The 23,661-nt window shown below is 38.8% G+C and overlaps 1 protein-coding gene across 2 annotated transcripts; it reads right to left on the reverse strand.

Moving 5' to 3' along the window:
• Positions 1 to 385: 385 nt before the first annotated feature.
• On the reverse strand, positions 386 to 18,052 carry LOC103718232 (glycosyltransferase family 64 protein C4-like). 2 transcript variants are annotated; one of them, XM_026808904.2, is made up of 5 exons: positions 17,500 to 18,052; positions 11,735 to 12,128; positions 5,743 to 5,906; positions 5,595 to 5,665; positions 386 to 922 (listed from the first exon to the last, which is right to left on the reverse strand). In XM_026808904.2, exons 1-5 carry the CDS (start codon positions 17,829 to 17,831, stop codon positions 873 to 875), a joined length of 1,011 nt encoding a protein of 336 aa, XP_026664705.2. In that variant the 5' UTR covers positions 17,832 to 18,052; the 3' UTR covers positions 386 to 872. The 2 variants fall into 2 exon arrangements, with proteins under 2 accessions (XP_026664705.2, XP_008805171.2); XM_008806949.4 differs by having other exon boundaries at positions 406 to 1,033; positions 17,500 to 18,009.
• Positions 18,053 to 23,661: the final 5,609 nt, after the last annotated feature.

The following is a 23,661-nucleotide window of genomic DNA, read 5'->3' on the forward strand; positions in this document are numbered from 1 at the left end:
ACATCCAAGCAATTGGGTTCCCATCAGATCAGCCAAATGTTTTAGCTGGAACAGGCTCAATCAGGTCAGCCAAATCGAGTTTTGGGTCAAGTCCGGGCTAGGGTTTTCGAGAGTATGCCCCGCCAAAGCCTGAGAAAAACTGCAGATAAAACTCGATCAGGGGCATAGCCCAGCCTGACCCGATTCCAGCCCTCAAGACAGTAGTATGGTAAAGCTTTTTCCTGTTAGTTATAATCCGTATATTACATTTACATATATATTTCTTTTTCTTTGTTAATGCCGTGACTACAGGAAGCAACTGGGCACCAGGGGAAAGCATGAGCAAGCATTTTATCGTACAGGGATACCACATTTTTTGTGTAAAGATAATAATATAGTCTAGCTATAAAGCCATCCACTCTTAAATTATTCAAAAAATATTAGTTATTACGTCTCAAATCTCTTCAATATTTGCATACAAGAATTAGAATACAAATATAAAAATAAAATACTTGTGCAAACCTGACATTTTTATATCAAACCAAACACCCAAAGGAGTGAGCTCATATAACTCACTCCTTAATTTCATGAACTCACTTCCAACACTCACATACAAACAAACAAGGCACGAGTCAGTGTTTCATAGCGGGCGCCAAACATGAGGCATCTCCCTAGCCACTACAATATGAAGAAAAAACATGGTGTCACATATTTCCTACATTGCAATATCATGGTAATTTATTACTACAGTGGAGGTAGATGTTGTCCAGAAGAGCAAACTATCTAACTTGATGCAAGTCCACAATGTGAGATCCCAGCTGCATGCGCACGTTGGTTGTAATGCATTCGACATACAAATGTGATCTCCAATAAGTTGGGATATGTTGATTGCGCTACCAGAACCATTCTTCTCGTGCATCTACAGCCTTCATGCTGGTAGGTACTAAAGGCACAGATCCATAAAGGGAAAAGAAGTCATTGAGGCATTTATTCCTCCTCTTGTTATGATCCTTCAAGCTGCTGATACCAGAGCTACCAATCTCATATATCTTACCTGTAATAATAATTCCACCATATGAATAAGAAATAGCACAGTGTCTTGATATGAATCTATGATATTCCCCAAACTGGGGACAGTGCTTTCTCCAATTTTATTTAACTTTCTAGATTGCAGTTGTAAGGCTTGAGATGCTTACAACTAAAACCTAGATCATTTTAAAGTTGCATATAAATGAAAATGGGACTGTTCTATCCAAGGTCCACCGTACCGGGTCCGGTAGGCGTACCGGTTGCCTACCGGACCGGTACGGGCCGGTTCGTACCGTGCTCCGGGCGGTACGAACCGGGAAGCTCTTCCCCGCCGGAACCGGGGAAGAAGAAGAGAATCAGAGAGAGCGCGGGGAAGAGAGGGAGAGAGCCCACCTTCGGCCGCCATCGGAGAGCCACGGAGGGGCGTCGGAGGCCGGCGGGGGGCGGCGGAGCCCGCGGGGGCGCTGCAGAGGCCGCGGCCGCGTTTTTTAATTTGGGGATTTTAAGTGAAGTCGGCACATCGGTTGCCGACTTCACTTAAAAATCCCCAAATTAAAAAATTTGGAGATTTTTAAGTGAAGTCGGCAACCGATTTGCCGACTTCACTTAAAATCCCCAAATTAAAAAACGCGGCCGCGTCCTCTGTTTCTTTCGAAACAGTGACGCGGCCGCGGCCGCGGCCTCCGCAGCGCCCCCGCGGGCTCCCCCGTCCCCCGCCCGGCTCCGCCGCCCCCCACCGGCCTCCGACGCCCCTCCGCGGCTCTCCGATGGCGGCGGAAGGTGGGCTCCCTCCCTCTCTTCCCCGTGCTCCCTCTTTTTCTCCTCGCCTTCTTCGTCTCCGGCAAGGAACCAGCCTGTACCGGTTTCCACGGCTCCGCCGTACCGGTAGCTGGCCGGACCGGTTTGTACCGGCCCGTACCGGCCGGTACGGCATACGCTGGTTCTATCTGCTGCAAACAAACTACGAAGTAACGAATACAAATAAAGGCTCCATAGGTAAGATGTGCATATATCTATCTTGCTGCAAATCCGAGATATTCCATGAGGAAAGGAGCTCAGTTTTTAAAATACATTGCCGGCTGAAATTGCAAATTTTATTCTAAAGAATGTAGTTGTAACAGCAAAATCCAGTTCCATCAAAGCAAAAGCTACTCTACCAGATAATTAATCCTAAAACCTATATAATTTTGCCAATATTCCTTTTATGTGAAAATTCAAATATGCTGACAATAAGCCTAAATAACACTCTTTAAATTCTCTGCTTCTCTGATCATCTCCTTTTGATTAATCTAAATAACTTCTCCCACTCACTCTGACACTACCCTCCTTCCTTTCTACTTCATACAAAATGTAAATAAATCCTACTCTTAAAATTCTAAGGAATAAAGTTTCTCTCCTACTTCTCCATTTAAAAGTTGTGCATAAATAGTCCTTCACACTCTATTCTGAAAATTTTTCTGTTTTCTGCATATTTTAATGATTGCACACCAAGCATCTTCCCTCTATTCTCTCCGGTCAACATCTTTCTCTATCCTTGATCCCTCCCACTCATTCTCTCTGTTAAAAATGGTAGTATTCAGAACTAATAAAATTATGATACTGGAGTCCTGACAGGCTATCTACATTAATCTATAAACACTGATTCTGTCAATCTAATGGCTGGCACCTACCTGTGATCAGGAGACCCTAATTCTTTCCTCCTAACTCTCTCCTCAGTCCAAAGGAGGCCATCATCTCACTGTGGACATGGAAATTGTATTTTTAGTCCAAAGGAGGCCATATGGATTGTGCCTCCGAGCATTGTACAGCTCCTCTCCTCAGCCATGTGCAACTTTGACAAGTGTGATCCACCCTACAATTGATAGCAGATTTTGACTGCAAATGCTTGCATATGGCTCTATTACTATTTACTCAAGAACAATAAATTTTTAAATTTCTCTGTTTATCTTTTTGCATCTTTATCGTTATTATTTGTATATATTCTCCATGTTGATAAGATCTTTATTATTTTAAACCAAGGTCCACCGTACCGGGTCCGGTAGGCGTACCGGTTGCCTACCGGACCGGTACGGGCCGGTTCGTACCGTGCTCCGGGCGGTACGAACCGGGAAGCTCTTCCCCGCCGGAACCGGGGAAGAAGAAGAGAACCAGAGAGCGCGGGGAAGAGAGGGAGAGAGCCCACCTTCGGCCGCCATCGGAGAGCCGCGGCGGGGCGTCGGAGGCCGGCGGGGGGCGGCGGAGCCCGCGGGGGCGCTGCGGAGGCCGCCCGCGGGCTCCCCCGTCCCCCGCCCAGCTCCGCCGCCCCCCACCGGCCTCCGACGCCCCTCCGCGGCTCTCCGATGGCGGCGGAAGGTGGGCTCCCTCCCTCTCTTCCCTGTGCTCCCTCTTTTTCTCCTCGCCTTCTTCGTCTCCGGCAAGGAACCGGCCTGTACCGGTTTCCACGGCTCCGCCATACCGGTAGCTGGCCGGACCGGTTTGTACCGGCCCGTACCGGCCGGTACGGACCGGTTTGTACCGGCCCGTACCGGCCGGTACGGGCCGGTTCGGCATACGCTGTTTTAAACCCTTAGCATGAGTTTGTGCAAAAATTTATGTGCCCAAAATGCCCCTTTCACTATTCTTACAATGACACTTTGCCTAAAATAACTAGGATTAGGATTCAACCGTCCGCTCTTTGTGAAAAATTATCAAGACTAGGATCCAAGATGAGCTTCTTTATGGGCATGTTCCCTACTCATGAGGAATCAATGCGTTAAACCTGAATTGCATGTTGATCCTCATTTTGAATCTTAACAAGTTCCAAGAGAAGCAATGATAAAAAAAAAAGGGGTTAAAATGTCTATACCTATGGCTTAAAGACTCATGCCTTGGAAACTCTCTTCCTTTATGTCCCTATGTTCTAATATCATGAACCTTACCAGTTACATATTAGTGTTCTTGCCTTCTTGGAAGCTTTAAAGATGTTTTTCCCCCATTATCTTTGGATCATAGATATCCTTTAGGCCTTAAGAGTTTTAGCTTTCAAGTGAGCATTAGATATGGCCTAGGGGCTGTTAGTTTGGTTTTTAGAGTGTATGGCTTACTTCGCTTAGTCTTGCAAGTTTGATTTGACTTGATGTGTTTTGTTTTCTACCTTGGACTATCTTTAGTAGCACATGGACTATCTTGCTTATTCTTGGCCAACAAAAGCATCCTGTAAGTTGAAAAGAGAAGTTTGACACCAGCTCATGAACAATACGATAACTCCAAGCATGCTCTGCCATCATTTATAAAAAAAGATAATGCTAAATAATGAAGAAAGACTAACTTCAAATGGTTTAATAGTGAAGTGGGAATGAAAAGGTTTTCATTAGATTTCTTTTAATTAGATTGTGAAAAATGATTTAATAATGTCAGAACGAATTTTGATTTTATTACTGACACTGAGGTCCAAATATTCTTTCATTATTTAATCTGACAAGTTTTCCTATATTTGTTTTGCTAATCATAATAAATTAGTTTTCTAGGTACACATGCTTAAGCACACAAAAGATAACTGGTGACATCAAATAACAGCAAGTGGCTGTATGTTCTTGATTTGTAAAGGTCTAGCCCTTAAATTGACAAGAAAACTAGTTAAAAAGATTTTGCATAAATGACAGAGGTGGTGTTTAACATCTATGCTTCCATGCAGAAAGACTTTCCTAAAAGATGGAACAACTAAACACTTCACATGACTGAACCACCATAATTGTATATGCATCTTGAGATCCTTTTCATGAATAGAAGTTTCAGTAAGAGAGTTTGCTTCCAGATTGAGGTAAGTTATATTATCAGCTTCCCAATCTTTTTTTACCTCATCAAATAGTCTGTTGCATAGTCTATGTCATCTGCACTTCTGCAACAAGTTTTGACTACGCTAACCGTCAGACAGCAGCTCATCTATTCAGTATCTTTATTTATGGACAAAAGGTACATCAAGTATCTAACCTAGTCTCAATACAAGGTAAATTGAAATAATCAATTTTAGTGGGAAAGTGACAATGATTCTAAGCAACAGCATATTAAGCAACAAATTTCAGTGACTGGACAATATCCGATTTCTTATTAACATCTAAACTGCAATACAAAACTTTATAAATCCGCCAAGAAATAACCAAGATTGCCATAGAAAGGTCTTTTGATTAGACAAGACAAAGATAACATTTTTAAATAACTTTTCCTTCTTTTTTTTCCATCATTGTAATCGGCCGACACAACGTTCCAGAAAATGATGTTAACAAAAACTGTGAACAGAAAAGAATGGAGTTGTAGCTTCTGCCAGCGAATTCATCAGAAAATCATAGTTACCAAGATATTGCATCTCATTGTCAGGTAATATACGTTCATTCACAAATTGCATATCCAAATTTGCTATAAACCCTTTCAGATTGACCTTGAACTTTTCAAAAATAGTTCGAATTTTTAATAAACTAAATGTTGTGCTTTATAATATCATTTTGGTTTTTAGCTGATGCCCAAGGCCATTTGTAGCGGGAGATAAGGTGCTATTGGTGTTACAAACATGCACATAAAACTGAAAACTGCTGCATAGAATTCAGTCCTACCTTTCACCCAGATAGGAGGAGCTCCAGTGGCATTGGCAATGAGCAGCGACATAGCAATGTCTTCACAGTTCCTACAAGAATCGTAGAAGTCAACAGATGAAAATGCAAAGCTAACATCAAAACAATAGAGCCGATGCTTGAAGTGGACCTTTCCCTGGTTACATATTTACGAATAGATGATGGCATCTTGTAGGTGTACAGGTCCAAGTACTTTCGGTGGAAAAATGCTGCTTTTGACAGAACCATACTGTAAGCACCCATCCACCATACTGACCACCAGCCTCCATATCTATAATATGGCATACCATTTTCCTGCAATAACAAAAACTGTCAAGAGTAAATTCTTGGATTCTTCCTACAACATGTTGTTTCAACCGGACCGGTTCGGTACCGGATCGGAACCGGTATGGCTACCGGCATGCCCAATTTTTTTTACTTTTCAAAAATATTTAATTGGTAATCACTCTTTTTGAAATTTTTCAATGATTTTAAGTGTAATTTGATAATTTTTTTGGTATTTTCTTGATATTTTTTTGGTATTTCTATGATCCCGGTTTAACCTAATGATGCATTTTCTTGTTTTAAAATTAGACAAATCATAAAATGATTAGTGAGATGCTGCATGCTACAAGGAACGACATAAAATATTCTCAATTCAAATAGTGATGTGAAAAATATAAAATAATACAATCACTTATATACATTTAAAGTACAACATACATATTGATATATAAAATTGGGTCGAGTGGCGATAGGTTTCGTAGATATCTGAATCATAAGCATAGTCAAGAGGCACATCAACCCACCCCATTAACCAAGCAACATTATAGTTTTGTACATTCATCCCATAAGAAACACGTGTCGGGTTATAAGCACTCTCAGATCTCTCACTGAAGCTCTGGTTCTGAAAGGTGTCTTCTGATTAATAATATGGATGTAGAAAGGGCGCATCCGAAAATGCCGGCAACAAAATCCGACCGGTGAGATGCTCCAGACTGCGTAGGATAGTAGCCACCGAAAGATGCCTCAGACGCATGATATCCATACCCGTATTCGTATGGGTCATAGGCAGCCGTGGTTGTGGATAATAGGATCCAGTATACGACTCAAAACCTATACGTCTATGGATCCCACTCCATGTGCGAGGTTATTTATAGCTGCATCGTGTCCTCCTGAATGAACTCAAGGAGCCTGTCTCCTATATGCAATCGTATTTTCGCGGGCTCTATCAGATCGTGCACCATGGTCCCTATCCTATGTAGTATGTATGCATAAACTGAAACTTACGGGTATATCGAAAACCACCATGCGGCTGTCTCATAAATAATGGTCTCTTGTCCTTCACTCCCTCCATGGCCAGCAAAAACATAACCACTAGAACTGCTATCGCTGTTGTTCCAGAACTCCTCTTCGACACTCTTCATTGGCGTTGCAGGTGTCTTTTATTTTTTTGGTGTGTTGGACAGCTGCCTTTTTACCTTTATGCCCCTCTCTACCTAGCTGTCCTCCTAACCGAGTCAACCGGATAGCGTAGTAGCCTCGTCTAAGCATCTCTCGATCATATTTCTAAGAGGATGTCTCGGATAAGAAGTCATATGGTGATTGGCTTTCCTGTGGTTTTGGCTAATCAGCTGTAGGAATGCGTGGAATATTACGCTCAGCCCATTGCCCTGCATAGACCCTAGCCTTGCTGGCTACGAAGCTGGCCGGTCGTAGAGGCAATCTTGGCTCGTCAAGCTTTGGCTCCTGCTGCTAATCCACAAGCCTTTCGATCAAAGGATCATCCTCATCATCAACGAAAGCACTATGGATCAGATTTGTATACTTAAGCTCTACTTCCTCCTGAATGCACTTTAGCTTCAACCTCAGATCGTAGTGAACATATACAGGATCGTTAAGGCGCTTCTGTGAGGGTGAAGGTAGACCAGTTGCGCTCACAGCCACTCAAAAAGACCTTCTGCGAGAAGATTCGGATAGCAACCCGTTTAAGATTTTTCACAGACAATCCAAAATGAATCCGCCATTCAGCTACAAAAATATTGAAGAAAAATAGATATAAGATCGTACTATATTAGTAACCATCTAACGCCAGATAAATATCCTCCTGATATGTAACATTCTCGAATTCATACTTTTCTTAACGACAACTGCTTGTTGTCCAAAGCTGTCACTACCCTCTCTAAATAATTTGGTTTATGAAAAAGAACCGTGTTGTACTATATTAATAATAGAAGATACCAGTTAACTTATACATGTCACTTAAGTTAAGTTACCTCTTATAGACATAGTGTTGCAACTTCTAGATCAGGCTCCATCTTGTAAATGACATTACTTAGAGTGGCTAGAAGTTCGTCATCCATACCAATTTCAGTTACGCTGTACTGGAACCAAGGGTTCAGGTAGTATGCTGCACATAAAGGAGACTGTCTTAGTACAATTATACAAGTACAAAAGTAGTCTAATTTTTAATCTTCTTGCTTACATGTTAGATGCAAGTCCCTATCTATTTGGTAGTCCCATTGTTGCTCAATAATGCTGATGTACTCTTGGGCATGGGTTAGATCTGCCTCCATGATCTGAGCCTTTACTCTATCATGTGATACAGAAAGCACATATGAAGGTACCTCTTGCTATACACAGTCCGAAGCACTTCATACAATGGTCTGATAGCCTTCACTATCGCAGTGGCCCACTGTCAGAATATTTGCCTCGTCACCAAGTCTTCGACACTGCTTCCTTCAATGTCGTGCTAGGCATATCTACTATTTTGCCACTCAGGACTGACAAACATCTAACGTAGGGCTGCTTTCTTCTCAAGAAGGCTATCAAGTGCAATGTAATTGGTAGCAAACCGCATGACTCTTGGTAGAAAAGAGGAAGCACGCCTTATTTAGCCTTGGCTCTTTCTTCCGATAGCCTGAATCGGTGTTGTTTGTAGATTTTTTGGAAAGAAAAAGCTCTGGCTCTGTGTCAAATTACGTTGGGAAGGCCTTTTCGAGCTTTTCCAACACCACTGAAGGAGCTTTTAAAGCCATCTTGTGGTCACTGTGGCATTATATAATGCCACAGTGGCTGCATTGTGGCAATAATCTTGACTTGGTGCGAACCGACCGATTCGCACCAAGTCGGCATCGAACTATCCGGTTCCGGCCCGAAAGGGACCGGTTGCCACAGTGCAGCTTTACTCGGTGCGAAGTGACTGATTCGTACCGAGTCAGCATCGAACCGACTGATTCGCACCGTGTCGGCATCGAACCGTCCGGTTTTGGCCCGAAAAGGACCGGTTCTGGCCGGTCCCATTTCGGTTCCGGCCTGTAGGGGATGGAACCGATTTTAAATAGCGAACCAACTTGGTTCCGCACCAGGTCGGTTCGGTACTGCCTGAACTGGGTGGTTCAGCCTAATTTAACAAACCTTAGTTTCAACATTAGTTCTTGTTCTCTCCACATACAATTCCAGAATCATAGTTATCAGACCCTCAGGCCGAAAGTTGAATCGGTGAGGAAAGTGGGTAACTAGGTTACTGATCCAACAATGGGTCAATAAAAATGATTAAAACTATTATGAAAATAGATATAGCGATAAAAACAAGAATAGTAAAGTTAAAATATAAATATAAATACTACAAAAAAAACTACAAATAGGGCCATTACTTGATGCAATGGCAAAAGGCTTAGGCTAACAAGTGCAATGGCTCGAGCCAAGTCCTGCGGCAACAACTTTGTGCAAAAGCATGCCAAAAGTTAGATTTGTCCCTAGTCCGTCCCTCTAGGGACCCAAATTGCCAAAACCATAACTAGATAATTACCTTTTTATAATAAAAAAATTACAACTAGATTTCTATATGATGTTTAGACAATTCCAACTAGTTTGGGATTAAGGCTTAGTTGAGTTGACATGAGGTATATATTTTATTGGTTTATATTTATGTGAATACAAAATTAAGGAAAAATAGATTTTATATTTTAATTTTCACTAAACATGCTTAATTCAGTAAACATAAATATGAAAAATGTATAATTAAATATGAAATTGACATTATTTTCATTAATAGTTCAAATCTATTCAAATAAATGCCCAACCAATGTCATGTGAATGCGTGCAAGTGAACACATAAATGATATTACATATAAAATTAAGAAAATCAAAAAGTTATATGAATTGATAATTCTTTCTTTTCCTTCCTTTTTTGCCAAGATGGTTAACTTTTATCAGTGCGAAGCACTACAATCTTCCCTAATGAAATCTTGAAATCATTGACTAGCTACTATTTAGCCAATTGTTTCCATAAGTGAAAAGCAGGCATTCAAGTCACCGATACCTGCTCGGTTTGCTTGCATCAAGATGAACCTGCCTCAGGCAGGTTTCACCAGGTTGACTGCATATCCAGTCCTATAACAAAAGAGAACTGGACCAGAGGCCATTCACTGGTTTTCTGGTTCAACCGACCAGTCCAGCCTGGTTTTGATAACCGTGTCCAGGGTACAGATTCATACCAAGTCTGTCTATAGGTTTTCTACCACAACAAAATTCACTTTGTTTTATAGATCTTGTTTCTCTCTTATTACTTTATTGCTATCCAAAGATGCAAAGCTCTGTTATCTCAAGCTTCTATCAATACTCTCTGAAATTCATTGAGCACCACCACCATTTAGACATTGACATTGGTTGTCAATGGTTGATCAAGATTGATGGCTTCAGCCTGTGAATAGACCTTTTTCTTGTTTTCTGGCCCAACATAGCACCCCCTGAATAAGCCTATATGATGTTTTGTTTGTTTTGCCTATAACCAATGCTGCTTCAATTGATCTTTTACCATTCAAAGGTGCAAGCTTCTATGCCTCTAGATCACATGCACCTCTAGATCACATTCCATAGATCTCCTTAACTTTCTCATTCAGTTGATAATCACGAATATATGTAACAATTCTTAATAATATAGAAAAAATCATTGAACAATCAAAAGATGGAAAAAAATGAAGGTTAATTTACAAAGAGGCATACTGATCTATAGTGAGAAAATAAATACAAAGTTCAGTATAACTCACATAGGGGATCGTATAATTGAAACAAATGCTAGGTTGTTTCATGCTTGCTTGTGAGATGTGAGTCGGTTTCTCAAAAAAGAAGTGGAGTGTAAGAGAGAAATCATCATGTTAAATCAGTGCAGCCAAGCAGCTAGATTGGTCCTAACCAGCATCCATCTGATAAGAAGCCAGCTCAATAGAAGAGTAACTTGCTATGATGTATTGATCACATTTTCATCACAAGTAATGTTCTCCCCATCTCAATAGATTTCATATGTCATTATCCTCTTGCATTTGTGGAATAAACTGATTCTTTCAGTAATATAATTTCCAGGGGAACAACAAAATGACAAAAATTTTGAAAAAATACCCATCAAACAAGGGTGAATTTGTCAACCTATATGTTAGATAATTAAGATAGGGACAAGATTTTCATTACCAGGTGAAAGGGAGGGAGAGTTCAGGAAGAGAATAGTTCCCCTTTTTTGGTAGGAGGAAGAGAGCAGTCAAGGCCAAGTGCTAAAAAAGGCTCGACTTTAGGAGATTAACCAAGGAGTAAAATTACATAATATCTATTGCATGTTAAAGAATTCTAAAGTTAAACAAGCCTGGCATCATCTATGAATTGGGGCCAGGGACCATAATATGCTGGAACTTCATGCTTTTCCAAAAAGAAATCAGCATTCACATGGCATTTAAACACCAGGATATGGAAATGTATATGTTGCATATCTGTAACTATTTCAAAGTCACAGATACAACAGAAGTACTTGGTATATTATAACCTATGTTTCATGGACTTATGTATGAGCAACAGGTGCATGCAAATGTCCAGGCTGGATCCTTATAATATTCAGGAACTTATTTAAGATGCCCGAGTGTCACACCCATGTCCAAATCTAAATGTGTACTGAAACATTGGATTAAGCCAGAGGGTAGCATAAAATAGATTACAATTTCCTAAACAGGAGTAAGTGAACAAGTCCAAATTTGTTCTCTCTTTTTCTTACATATTCAAAAAGAATTCATTATCAAACCTCGAGCCTCACAAAAACAATATGATGCCATAAGATCAGCTAAAAAATGATCAATAAAATGCAGAATTTAGCTAACCTCAGCCAGTGAATGCATGCGTGGAACAAATCCCGCCATTGTGTCCGGAGAACTTTGCCATACTGCGAATGCAAAATCCAAAGTGGGACAAGGAACAATTACATCATCATCTACTGAAAAGATTGCATCATTTTTGAGGTCCCCAATGGGCTTAAATCTATTATTCAGATTATCTTCCTCATTCAGTTCAAATCTGAAGTTTGGTTTACGGGCACTTTGGGACTGTGAAAACACTATCTTCCTGAGATAGGCTTTAAGGCTTTCTGATGGCGGATCACTTTCACTCCAGACTACATGTATTGCATCAACCCGTAAACAAGATGAATAATGAGCCACAGATCGCTTGAGAAGAGAATTGCGCTTCCAAGTGTTTATCAGTACCGTGTAACCACCCCTAAAAGCACGTTTTGCCATTTAATCTGTATAATTACAAATGACAGCGCACACAAAAAACAAAACATAACTTCATGAAAGCCAAAATAAGCTTGCAAAGGTAAATAAAATACTTCAATAGCAGATTGTAAACCAGATAACTTCTTCTTATAAATCTCAGAAAAAAATAAATTCAATAATAGGGTAAAACACTTAAACATATATTGCATAAGTCATCTCCTCAAAGAAATGTTAACATCATGGAAAACTGAAAATGCATCAGCATCAAGAACGCATATAGATAGTCGAATGAAGTACTACACCAGGCTTAAGATTCATAGGAAAAAAAAAAACTTCATGTTTGCAAGCTCTTTAAGAATCAACAGATGAATAATAGCACAATCTCAGATCATAATCATTTGAAGTTCCATTTTCAACTTCTAGGTTTGACCAAAAAGCTAGATCAAGGAATTTTTTTCATAATAATTTTTTCCAGCAAAGACAAGCAACCATACGAAAATAATATTTCTGGAAAAGTCAAATACATTTAATAATTTTGTAATCTAGACAAGAAATTATTAAGAATACACCACTTCTACATGGTTTTTTCACTTTACTGGTAAATAGCAACAGTCAATCTTATCAGGTTAAATGCAGAGAAGCTGAAACCAGCCTCTGAAGACAGTATCAGCTCCCAGTTTCTGTTCCACATAAACAAAACAACAATATTTGTGCAAAGTATTTGATGCCAGCTTTAATTACAACGCATAAGTTTCTAACCAATGGCCAACTCCCTCAAGAATTGTATTCAGATGCCTTTAAAATACTTTGATCAAGTCCCCTTCAGTCTCTCCTAAATCTTCAACTGGATTACAAGACCAGAATCATTAAGACTGTAATGCTACTAAATTAGACATGTCCACATCATCTCAAATGGGTTTTTATTTGTGCTATGTAAATGTTTTTCCTTTCCCAGGGTAGGTTTGCTGTATTGCCCGACATTGCCTAAGTACCTTGGATTTTGGGTTTTGAAAATGTTGGAAATCTCTGCACTCATTATCAGGGCAAACTGAGATATGTTCTACAATTTGTGATATGTGATCTCCAGCAAGTCTTAAGTCTGAAATTAGTGTAAGAATCAAATATGCTTTATTAAATCCCATGGTGATCAACTTACTGGTTTATTTGTTGCCTATCCAGTTGAATTACCTTGAACACAATCGCGAATGACAACCATGTCATCTAATTACATAACACTAATTGCCTTGTAAATTATTTTAGATAGTGAATTAGTTTTACTATTATCATAGTGTTTTCAAACAACACACAGTGTGTGTTCTTTTATGGATCTCAGGAACAATTTGACACCATGATTCCAGGTTCTCAGCTCATTTTTATTTTATCTCTTCTCAGGCTAATCAACTAATCCAGGTAAGTCGTACAACACTACCAAGATAACAAGAACAATAATTTTCTTCACTAGGTTCCAAGCTCCTACAGTCTGGATTTCCATTTTTTTAACCTTCAATTTCACCTCCTTTAAACAGTTGACCAACTTCTCAGGGTCTCTCGATGCTCAATTCTAGTTACATTTTAGATCCCAAAAATGCATACTCAGTTCCCAGGCTAACTTCTGTTTCCAAAATTGGCAACTAAAACACCACCAACAACCTTAGAGTTACAATATCATTGCCAACCACCTAAACCACAGGCCCAAACCCTTAGAAGATTTATTATGAAAATAATTTACTTCATTCATCAATCACTTGTATACACAAAAAAAAGTTAATTTCTTTTGTACAACATTTAAGGTTGGATCTAGTGAGACATTAACTGCCTTTAAATAAAAGAGAAACTGAAGCTGAAGTAGGTGTACAACAAGGAGGATCTGAAATAGGGAACATGGAAGCAACTGAATGAACCAACAAAAACATAGGGGCATCTGCAGAAAATGGAACACAGTCTTCTGACAAAAAAAATTATGCATTAGAATGCTGATCCAAGCATTCTGTACTTGGCCTAGAAAAATACAACTTTCACAACTAATCTAATTAAAAGAGTCTTGTAAATAGGATGAACAGATACAATTTAAGCAGGGCATATTAAAAGATTGTAGTTGATATTTCACTTTTATGCACCAAGGCTTAATTTTTCTAATTCAAATTGGCAAAAGAATAGGATAGTCTTTCCAGGGACGTTTTCTTGATATCTACCCTCTTTGTACTGACAGACCAGAGTGTAACAGGCCTACACTTATTTGTTAACTGATAAAAAGATATAGATCCACTGGTAAGCACAAAAGCACTAATTTTGTAATTTTGTATGGCAAAAGTATCAAGAACGAGAAGTTCTTGAGAAGAAAATTTTAAAAAGCTTCCACTGTGGCATAAATTTTTGCTTTTACTTTTGTTTTTATGGCAATTTAAACTGATATGTATTTCTTTTACTTTTGCTTTTATCTCGATTCAAAGTTAGCCCCATCGACAGAATGAAATGGTGTCCGATTTCCTTCCTTGGCTAGAAGAAACCACCTTAGTTAATTTGGCAGCCTGCCACATCATCTTAACCAATTTCTCCCCTTTGATCCAATTCACCTACCTAGCTCCATCCACCATCAATCTTTAACCAAATCCTCTTCTCCCCATTTTCTTGACCTCTTTATGGCCTTTCTCTACAGCTAAATGCAGAAAAAATAGGACCCAACAGAGCTTTACAAAATTCCTAATTTATGTCACTACTTGACACCAACTTTCAGCACGATTGCACAAGAGGCAAAACACAATCCCCCAATCACCCCAACAATATAACAAATAATACACTTTAAACCAGGAAAAAAAGAAAACAATCACTGGCAAGGGCGATACTCACTAGTAATTGGATTCCTAAGATTGTGCCTGTGAAACCCAGTGGACTGGGCCCGATCCATTTGACCGGCCTAGCCAAATTTTGGGCCAAGCTTCACGTGCGATGCACGTGAGGAAGGCAGGGAAGAAGCCTCTGACTGGGAGTCTTCTTCCACCTTGATCGTGTCAAAGATCGAGAAGCTCATCGTGATCCAAAGACTAGCCAGATAAAGCTGGGGTTCTCTATTTAAAGACCTCTTCCTCTTTCAAATTCACCCAAGATCAAACCACCGATCCCGAGCTCCTCTTCCGGATTTTCTTCCTCGATTTGTCGTCGGAAGGAGCCGCCGAACCACCTCGCCGGATCGAGGTAAGTGCTCCTCGTCTCCTTCTCTCTCTCTCCTGGTATTTTAGCCGTGAACCATCACGATTTGAGTCAGTGAATTGCCGGACAATCATCTGAAATAGAGGTGCCCTATTTCGGTCTTCATCTTCCAATTCCGCCGCCACCAGCCGCCAAGTTTGGTCAGGGTTGAGGTCGCCTGTGGCTACCGTCTGGTAGGTAGCTGGGCCACCATGGCTGCCACCCCCTTGGACATGTGGCGAGAAGGAGGAAAGGAAAAGGATAAGGGGAAAAGAAACTTCTCCGTTCATGAAGAGAGAAGAGAAAGAAGTTTCTCTCTCTTCTTCCTTGTTCTCTCTATTCTCTCTCTTATTTTCTCTCTCATCTCCCTCTTTCTCTCTCTTTTCCCCATCCTTTCTCTTTTTTGTTTCTCTCTTTATCTAGACTTTCTATCTCTAGAGTTGATTGAACTCCGTAAGTACGACTCTTAGTAATTTTTGGATCAATCTAGGCGAAGGGTCCTGATCTAGGATCGTCAAGCAGCTTGTCAGCCCCCACCTTGCTCCTTGCAAAATACTGTTGGATTTAATGACCCCCGATCGTTGTTGAATCATTTGTGCCCTAGTCCGAACATGATTCAATGAAATCATCTTGATTGGACCGACTCAAATGTCGGGCACTCCTACTTGGTTAGCCCCTGTAAGGGTGTTGGAATTTAGAAATTTTATTTTTAAAATTATTATGACGAAATTCTAATGAAAAGTGTAATTTTGGAATATTAGGATCTAAAAAAGATTTCAAGATTAATTGAACCTATTAGTTGGATTGCATTTGCAAACTAAGTAATGATCTGCCTTTTCTAGAATTTTTTTATTACATCAAAAAAATTGTTAATCGATTTATATGTAATTTATGAATTTTATGAGATAGTGTTTCGAATGAAAAATAGATATATAATTTGGAGTAATATTTGTTGAACCATTGTTATATTTTTTAATGATCTTACATCACATATATATATATATATATATTTACTGGAATATGATATATATATATTATTTTGTAAAAAAAACTCTGATATGTATCAGATTTGAACTCTCAACCTTACTATATTTTGGACCCTGCCAGTTGGGGGTTATGCAGTTGCACTTCGATTATTATTGAGCTCATTAATTCTATTTCTGGCCCTGCCATAGGATATAAATGTGGTATTCTGGCCCACTCCGCAGGATATAAATGTGGTATTCTGGCCTACTCCATAGAGTATAAGTGCGGTGTTCTGACCCACTTCACAGGACATAAATGTGGTTCTATTTATAGTCTAGCCACACGGTATAAGTGTGGCCATAGTTTAAGGCTGTAGAAGTTGAATATGATTTGTTTCAAATCGAATTTATGATTACGTATCCGAATATTTGAAAGATATAGATTTTAATTGATTTGTGTTTTAAAACAAAATTGATTATATTTTTACACTGTTTTGTGGTAAAAAATTTTACTATTGTATCTTCTGTTATGATATGAATTGTCTAGTTAAGATATTCATTACTTACTAGACTCTCTATACAATTTCTTACTATTTTTATAGATATGAAGAATTAACTCGACTCAGAGATTTATCATAAGTGAGTGATTTGAGACCAGATTTTGATTAGACTAGATTTTATTTTAGAGTTGATGCAAGATTTTGGAATATTAGTGGTTTTGTAAGACTTTTAATTATGTTATTTAATTAACATTTAAATGTTATTATTTAAATTTCTTTTGTTGTTTAATTATGATATAATGAGATGCCTTGCATGCTTACGGAGAGAGTTCTCAATAAGTATGTGGCAGTTGCCGTGACCATCGGCTCACAATCTTGGGATGGGGCATAACAGTGCCAACAAACTAAAACCAAATTCTCTAACAAACAGACTAAATCATATAAAAAACCATTTTGATAGCATCTCCTGTTATAAACAGAGCAGGTCATATGAAAAGTTCCCATTTTTTACTATTATCTCATCTTATAAACAGACTACATGATATAAAATACCATAAACAGAGTCCGTGATATGAAAAGTTACCATTTTGACTACTATCTCATCTTATAAACAGACTGCATGATAGAAAAGACCATCTTCGGTTGCATCACACCACTTCTATGGAAACAACAGAAAAGATAATGAAGAAGAGACAAGAAGAGAAGGGAAGGGTTAGAAAACCTGGAAGGAGAGGAGACGGAAGAGGAAGGCTGGTAGTTCCACCCCATGAGGGGCCCCACCTGGCGAGAGACGAGGAAGAGAGCGAGGAGGACGCAGGCGACGAGAAGGACCCGGGCCTTGACGAGGCCGGCGAGCTTCCGGGACCGGAGGAGAAGCAGCGGAAGCGAGGCGCGGCTAGGGTACCCGAACCCACGCGAGGCGGCCTTCTCCTTCGCCGGCGAGTAGGGCAACCCGGCAATGGTGGAATCGACGGAGGCGATGGCTCCGGCGCCGGCGGAGGTGGCCGCCGCTGCGACGGATGTGGCGTCTCGGAGACCCATGATGGCGGCCATGGCCGCATTCCATCAAATGGGGGAGGGGGAGGACGCGCTTCTCGCTCCCAGATCTAAATTCGAATCGAATCGGGTTCCTCTCGTTGTGCGGTATAAAAAAATAGGCCCGTCAGATGGGATCGGATCTATTCTTCGTTCCACACTGCTTTTCGCGCGCTGGAGGGACGCGTGGTGACGTGTCGTTGTCTGGAGTTTGTTAGTCAGTCGGTGAGCTGATGACCACACTTTTCCAGAACCATCCACGTGAAAGCGCTTTTTTATGAAAACAAGACTTTTTTGCAGGACTTTTATGGCATCCAAGCTCTGTATGAATCTCATATTAAAAAAATAAGAAAAATTCTGTTTTAGCTTTACTTTTCGGATATTTTTATTATAAAATTAATTGAATCATGAAACATTGGTTTAGATGGTAAAACAAAACCTCCCGGCTGCATGATACACACTTGGATGCTCCCCATATTTCTTTCATAAATTTGCGCTTGATGAATATATTCACCTTCACGACCCCATGTTACCATTTTTAGCATAGCATCTCTAAACAACTCTTGGAAGGCTTTTCCTCAAGGAAAGATGCTTGATATAAAAGGAGTAGTTAGATGTGTTGTCTTGCTTTCCTTCCTCCATGGTTTAACCATGTTGGATGTGGTTAACAAGTAGCATTTTGTGTCCCTATGTTTTGTAATTTTTACAAGCATTGCATTTGATGTCTTTACCATCTGTAGGTGCTCCCTTTCTTATTGTCTTTGTAATTCCATATGTATTTATATGTATATATATATATATATATATGTGTGTGTGTGTGTGTGTGTGTGTGTGTGTGTGTGAATATTATATATATGTATATGTGTGTGTGTATATATATATGTCTATCTATGTATATGTATATCATAGAGGATAAGAAAATTCTTCCACATGGTTCCTATGATCTTGGCCTCTTTAGAGGACATATTAGCTTTGTTAGAAGGTAAATTTATCAATACTACAATATTAAAATTTTGAGATAAATAAAAACAATGCCAACATAATTTGTATAAAATCGCTTACAATGATTTGAATGTCAATTGAACTTAATTACCGAGTCTTGTGTTTAACATAATTTCCTTAAGACAAATTCGTCTCCCTCTCGGTGCTTAAGGTTTGTATAGATATTTGTCTTCCAGAATAAAATGGTATGAAACCTCTTGAAGATGAAGCACTACAATCTTCAAGCCTTGTTTGAAACTCAATGCTTAGTACTCAACTATGGGAATGGGCTGGAAGGAATAAAGAAACAAGTGTAGAGAGAGAGAGAGTAAATCTAGAAATCTGTTTACAATTTCAGAAAAAAAAATTCTGCAGATTTTTGGAGATCTCCAAATTTCTGGAGTGAAGGATTATTATATATTACAACTGAATAGCAGTTATAAGAAGTTAATAAAATGCCTTGAACAGACACAACTGTTGACAAATGACAGTTTTAAAAACTGTTCTGTCACACTCTTTTTAGATCAACTTCGTGGTGGTATGTAAACCATTCATTAATCTCCCAATGTGAGATTCATATTTTTCCATCAAAAATCCATTACCAATTTGATACTTTGAAGCCAATTATCTAATTCACTACTTAACGAATTTGAGCATGTGAATATATCACATTATTCTACTCAAAGAGTAGAATATGTTTCCACTTAGACCCGTTCAATTGAACATGTGGGTCTCACATTTAATTTGGCTTAAGCACTTAACTCCCATAATGCTCAATATTCTAACAAGCTTTAGGAAAAAAGAAGCCAGGAAGGTTTTGGAGCTCAAGTGAAGGGAAAGAAAATGGAATCGGTCCGGCTAGCTGCACCTTCATAAATTTTTCCTACAATAGTGAGAAAAAGAAGGGAAAGGACCTTCTAATCAAGCATAATGAAAACCAATTTAGTGAGTTCTCAAGGAATCAATCAATAGGGGTAGATCTTGCAATGCATATGTATACAGCCAAATCTAGAAGATTCATAAAGGGCCTCTCTGCAACTCCAAGCTTGGAAGCATACTTTTCTATGACCCAATATAGATAACCTAAAACTAATGGAGCTAGAGCAATGTGTTGATCTTCTGTAAGGGCGATAGCCAAATGAAGGTGGGCTTTAACAATTTTGACCAGTCGTAAATAAAGATAAAATTCACATATTCAAACTAGAAAAAAGTTATATACTCTTTTAGTGACAGGCCCGATTTGCCGATAATAGTTGCTATATAAATAGAATGGCTAGCATTTTCATATAAATCTAAGCCGAACTCACTATCAAAGATGTAGACAAAGGCATTAGCATAAGATTCAGAAGAAACTCCAAATCCAAAGGCTAGGATTAGATATGTCATGGTTCAAATATAATGCATCAATCAAAGATGATCAAAACAGAGAGCTGCAAAATGAAGGGATTGGTTCGTATCAAGAGGAAATCTATACAAAGTGATGATATTCCAATGCCTCTTTTTCCCTCAAAGGGAGTCCTTGTGGTTAGAAACATAATTAAGCCATGGATTCTAGAGTCTTGACTTAATTAGCTAGGACTAATGCGAGTTATTAACGTTCTAGAGCAAAGTTTTGAAATCCGGTCTTTTACAGAGAGGTTTATTTGTGATGTATAGGAAAATGGAAGAAAGGGATGGGGGGACGACACCATATCTAAAAATGGGGCTAAGGATGACAAGACCAAGAGGGTCAAGAATGAGTACCTGGGGGAGAGCAAATTCTAAGAGACGAGCTCTCGAGTTGCTCGTGCCTCTCTTTAGTCTACTTGGCCATAGATCTGATGATGGAAGTGTCCAGGTTTATAGGTTGAGAGAGAGGGGTCTCGAATACTCAAAAGAGGGATAGGGTTGTAGGAAGAAGAGTTGGAGTTGGAAGGAGACAACTATGGAAGCCAGGGCTTGCGGGAGGAGATAAAAAAAGAAAGAAAAGATGGGCTATATTTAAAAAATCAAAACGCAACCTACCAAGGCATATCCAGATTCCAATTAATTACATGATCTAAAAGATGCAAAGATCCTGTGGGTCACTCATGATAGCCTCTTTATTCAGGCACATGGTGCATGGAGGCCGCTGTAGATGACTAAAAGAGATATGCTAATGCCCCATGTTTGGACGTTGCCGGTGAAAGCGCTACCGGTCCACTGGTACCGACGTGGCGCTGGAGTGACGTACTCACATATGGGTAGTGATCCCAGTGGAAAAAATCTATGGGTGGAAGAGGATATGCAAAAATTTGTGGCCTGCATCGAATATTTTCTGATGAAAGGAGGGTCCAGTGGAGGCTGCTACGCAAGTGAGATTCGCCTCCCCCCCTCCTATTTTTGACCAAAAAAAAAAAGAGATACACTAATCTACACGATAAATAAAGATAAAGAGATGAGATATGAAGAGTTCATACCCATCAGACACCAAATCAAGACCATAGCTACAATGTTGGGTATATCTCATCACTTTTCTTATCGTAAGATATAGAGGGTATTGTTTATGCTTCATGCCAATCAATAGTGGAAGCCCAAAGAACGTGGAGAACAGAGCGAGTGGCATGATCCAAGAGTAGGCCGAATGTATGAAGAATTAGTATTGAAGTCGGTCGAGTGACAGGAAGTGATTTAAGAATAGGCCGAATATGTAAGTATTAACCAATCATGGAACAGTTTGCCCAACAAGACCAAGTGCTAAGTTACGTTACGACAGAAATGGTTATGAAGAAGCCAAAACAAGGGGAGTCGATACAATAACCCAAAAACTAAACTGAAAGCGGTAACTATCAAGAGAAATGCTTAAGAGGGGTATCAACTGAAGAACAAATGTATCAACACAGAAAAAACAACTGTCTAGCGTTTAGAGATAGGATTTATTAATAACAAGATATAGCTTTTTTAGTGACTCCTTTTCAAATTTTCAGAACTTTTATTATGTTTGTATCATTTTTTACTTTTATTTAGTATTATCTCTTGTTATTTATAGTCTAGTCTTTTTAGTTACTGCCCTCCGAGTGGGCAAAAAATCCCAGTAGCGAGCCTGAAGATTCAAGGAACCAGGACCCGTTACTTTCTCTCTATCCTTTTCGGTTCGAATTGGTAGCACGCCTGCGCTTTGGTCTTACCAATGCCAAATGTATTTGTTACAGAGTATAAGCTCATTTAAACCAAGAAGAAACACATTTCACTTGTCCCTTCACAAAGAAAATTAGAAGTATGCGTACACTGCATATGAAAGTCTTAGTATCAAACTTGCTTTAACATATTAATTGCCTTTAAAAATAATTAAAAACCTGTAACCTTCTAAGCTTACCTGCTTTAATTCTTTATCCTTTTATCCCTACAAAATGATGAACGCCCACTGTTAAAAAAGAATAATAAAAAAAAAATCCATGATGCAAAGAAGACTTAGTATGTTTACTAGTTCTTTTGGGAATCCTGCTGAATGGGACTCCTGGGACACAAGATTTGAAATAACATGACGTACCATTATAATCGATCTCCCAAAAACCATTATTTACCATCCTAATAGTTATAATGATCGTTATTTGCATATAAAGGTAACATTTGAAGCGTCTAAATATTTAAAAAATAAATATTAGCAGCCATTATAATGGCATTATAAAGAACAATAACTATCTTTCCCTTCACTTTTCATTGAATAAAAATCATGTAGTTCTTTTTAGACGACACAATCATTTTTGGAGGAAAAATTAATGGAAAAAATGGATTTTGAAAACTAGAATTTTACTTGAGAAAGGTACAAGTGAAACAATGATTATTAAAGCTGTCCTGGCCTAGTATAAGACTCACAGAAATGGATTCAAAAAGAACTACAAGGATGCCAGCGCCGTATTAAAACTAGAGCTACTCATGGGCCGGTACCATGGCCTGTTTGGTAGGCTTGGGCCAAAGATTTTAAGTCTGACGAAGCAGGCTGGGTTTGGAAAAAGGAACTAGTAAGCGGACAAGGCATAGGCTTGAGGATTAAAGCAAGGTCTGAGCCTAGCTTAGACCGATTGTTTTTCTCTTTTTCTTGCATTATTTGTTACATTTGACCTATTTATAAACTTTATTGATAGTTGTTATTGATATATGAATGTATAGAATAATAAAACATGTTGTAAATTGTTGGCAGTATTTAATTATTCATATCTAATATTTTAAAAATATTTTAAAGTATTTTTTAGCATTTTTTTAATTAAAAAGTGGTTATGAAGCTTAAAACCCGGTCCAAAGCCCCAAGCCGAGTCACCCTAGGTCTAATTAAATAGTGTTGACAACTAAGCTCGGCCCAACCTAGTCCATGAACAAGTCTATATAAGATAGAGGATCAATATAAATTGACGAGGCCAAAATTAATATATGCAGGGTTAGACATAATATCTAGATTAGGGTCAAATTCAAGCCCTTGGCTATAAGCAAGATGCCAACATCTATGTGCTGCCTAGATACTCAACAAGGGACTAGACATTAGTATGTATTTTATAATTGAAATCTACTTGATACATGTATTTCAAGTTAAAAACTATATATTTTGTCTTATTTATTACAATTGCATCGATCAAAGTATCATATTGTCTCGAGACCAATATAAAATAACATAACAATATGATAACCATAAAAAGACATTTTCAAGATCCATAAACCTAAAATAGCCATAATAAAAGAAAAAAATAAAAAAAAAAGAAAAAATAAAGTAAACCTATGCTGTACCAATAAGCTTATGCTTGCTGAATGTCCGTAAGGTACATTATCGCACCTTACGAATCCAATACTAGACGGGTATGATACCTAGTGTTGTGATTGTGAACCTTGATTATAATGCCCACAATAATGGTTATCA

Source organism: Phoenix dactylifera, unplaced genomic scaffold (genome assembly GCF_009389715.1).
Source record: "Phoenix dactylifera cultivar Barhee BC4 unplaced genomic scaffold, palm_55x_up_171113_PBpolish2nd_filt_p 000090F, whole genome shotgun sequence".
NCBI lineage: Eukaryota > Viridiplantae > Streptophyta > Magnoliopsida > Arecales > Arecaceae > Phoenix > Phoenix dactylifera.

What these genes read in the sequence shown, in the direction of transcription:
- LOC103718232 (XM_008806949.4), bottom strand. Translation starts at nt 17,831, where the DNA reads ATGGCCGCCATCATGGGTCTCCGAGACGCCACATCCGTCGCAGCGGCG. An exon ending in GCATGCATTCACTGGCTGAG is followed by an intron (nt 5,907 to 11,734) that starts GTTAGCTAAATT and finishes TTGTTATTGCAG; the next exon opens with GAAAATGGTATGCCATATTA. An exon ending in AAATATGTAACCAGGGAAAG is followed by an intron (nt 5,666 to 5,742) that starts GTCCACTTCAAG and finishes CGATTCTTGTAG; the next exon opens with GAACTGTGAAGACATTGCTA.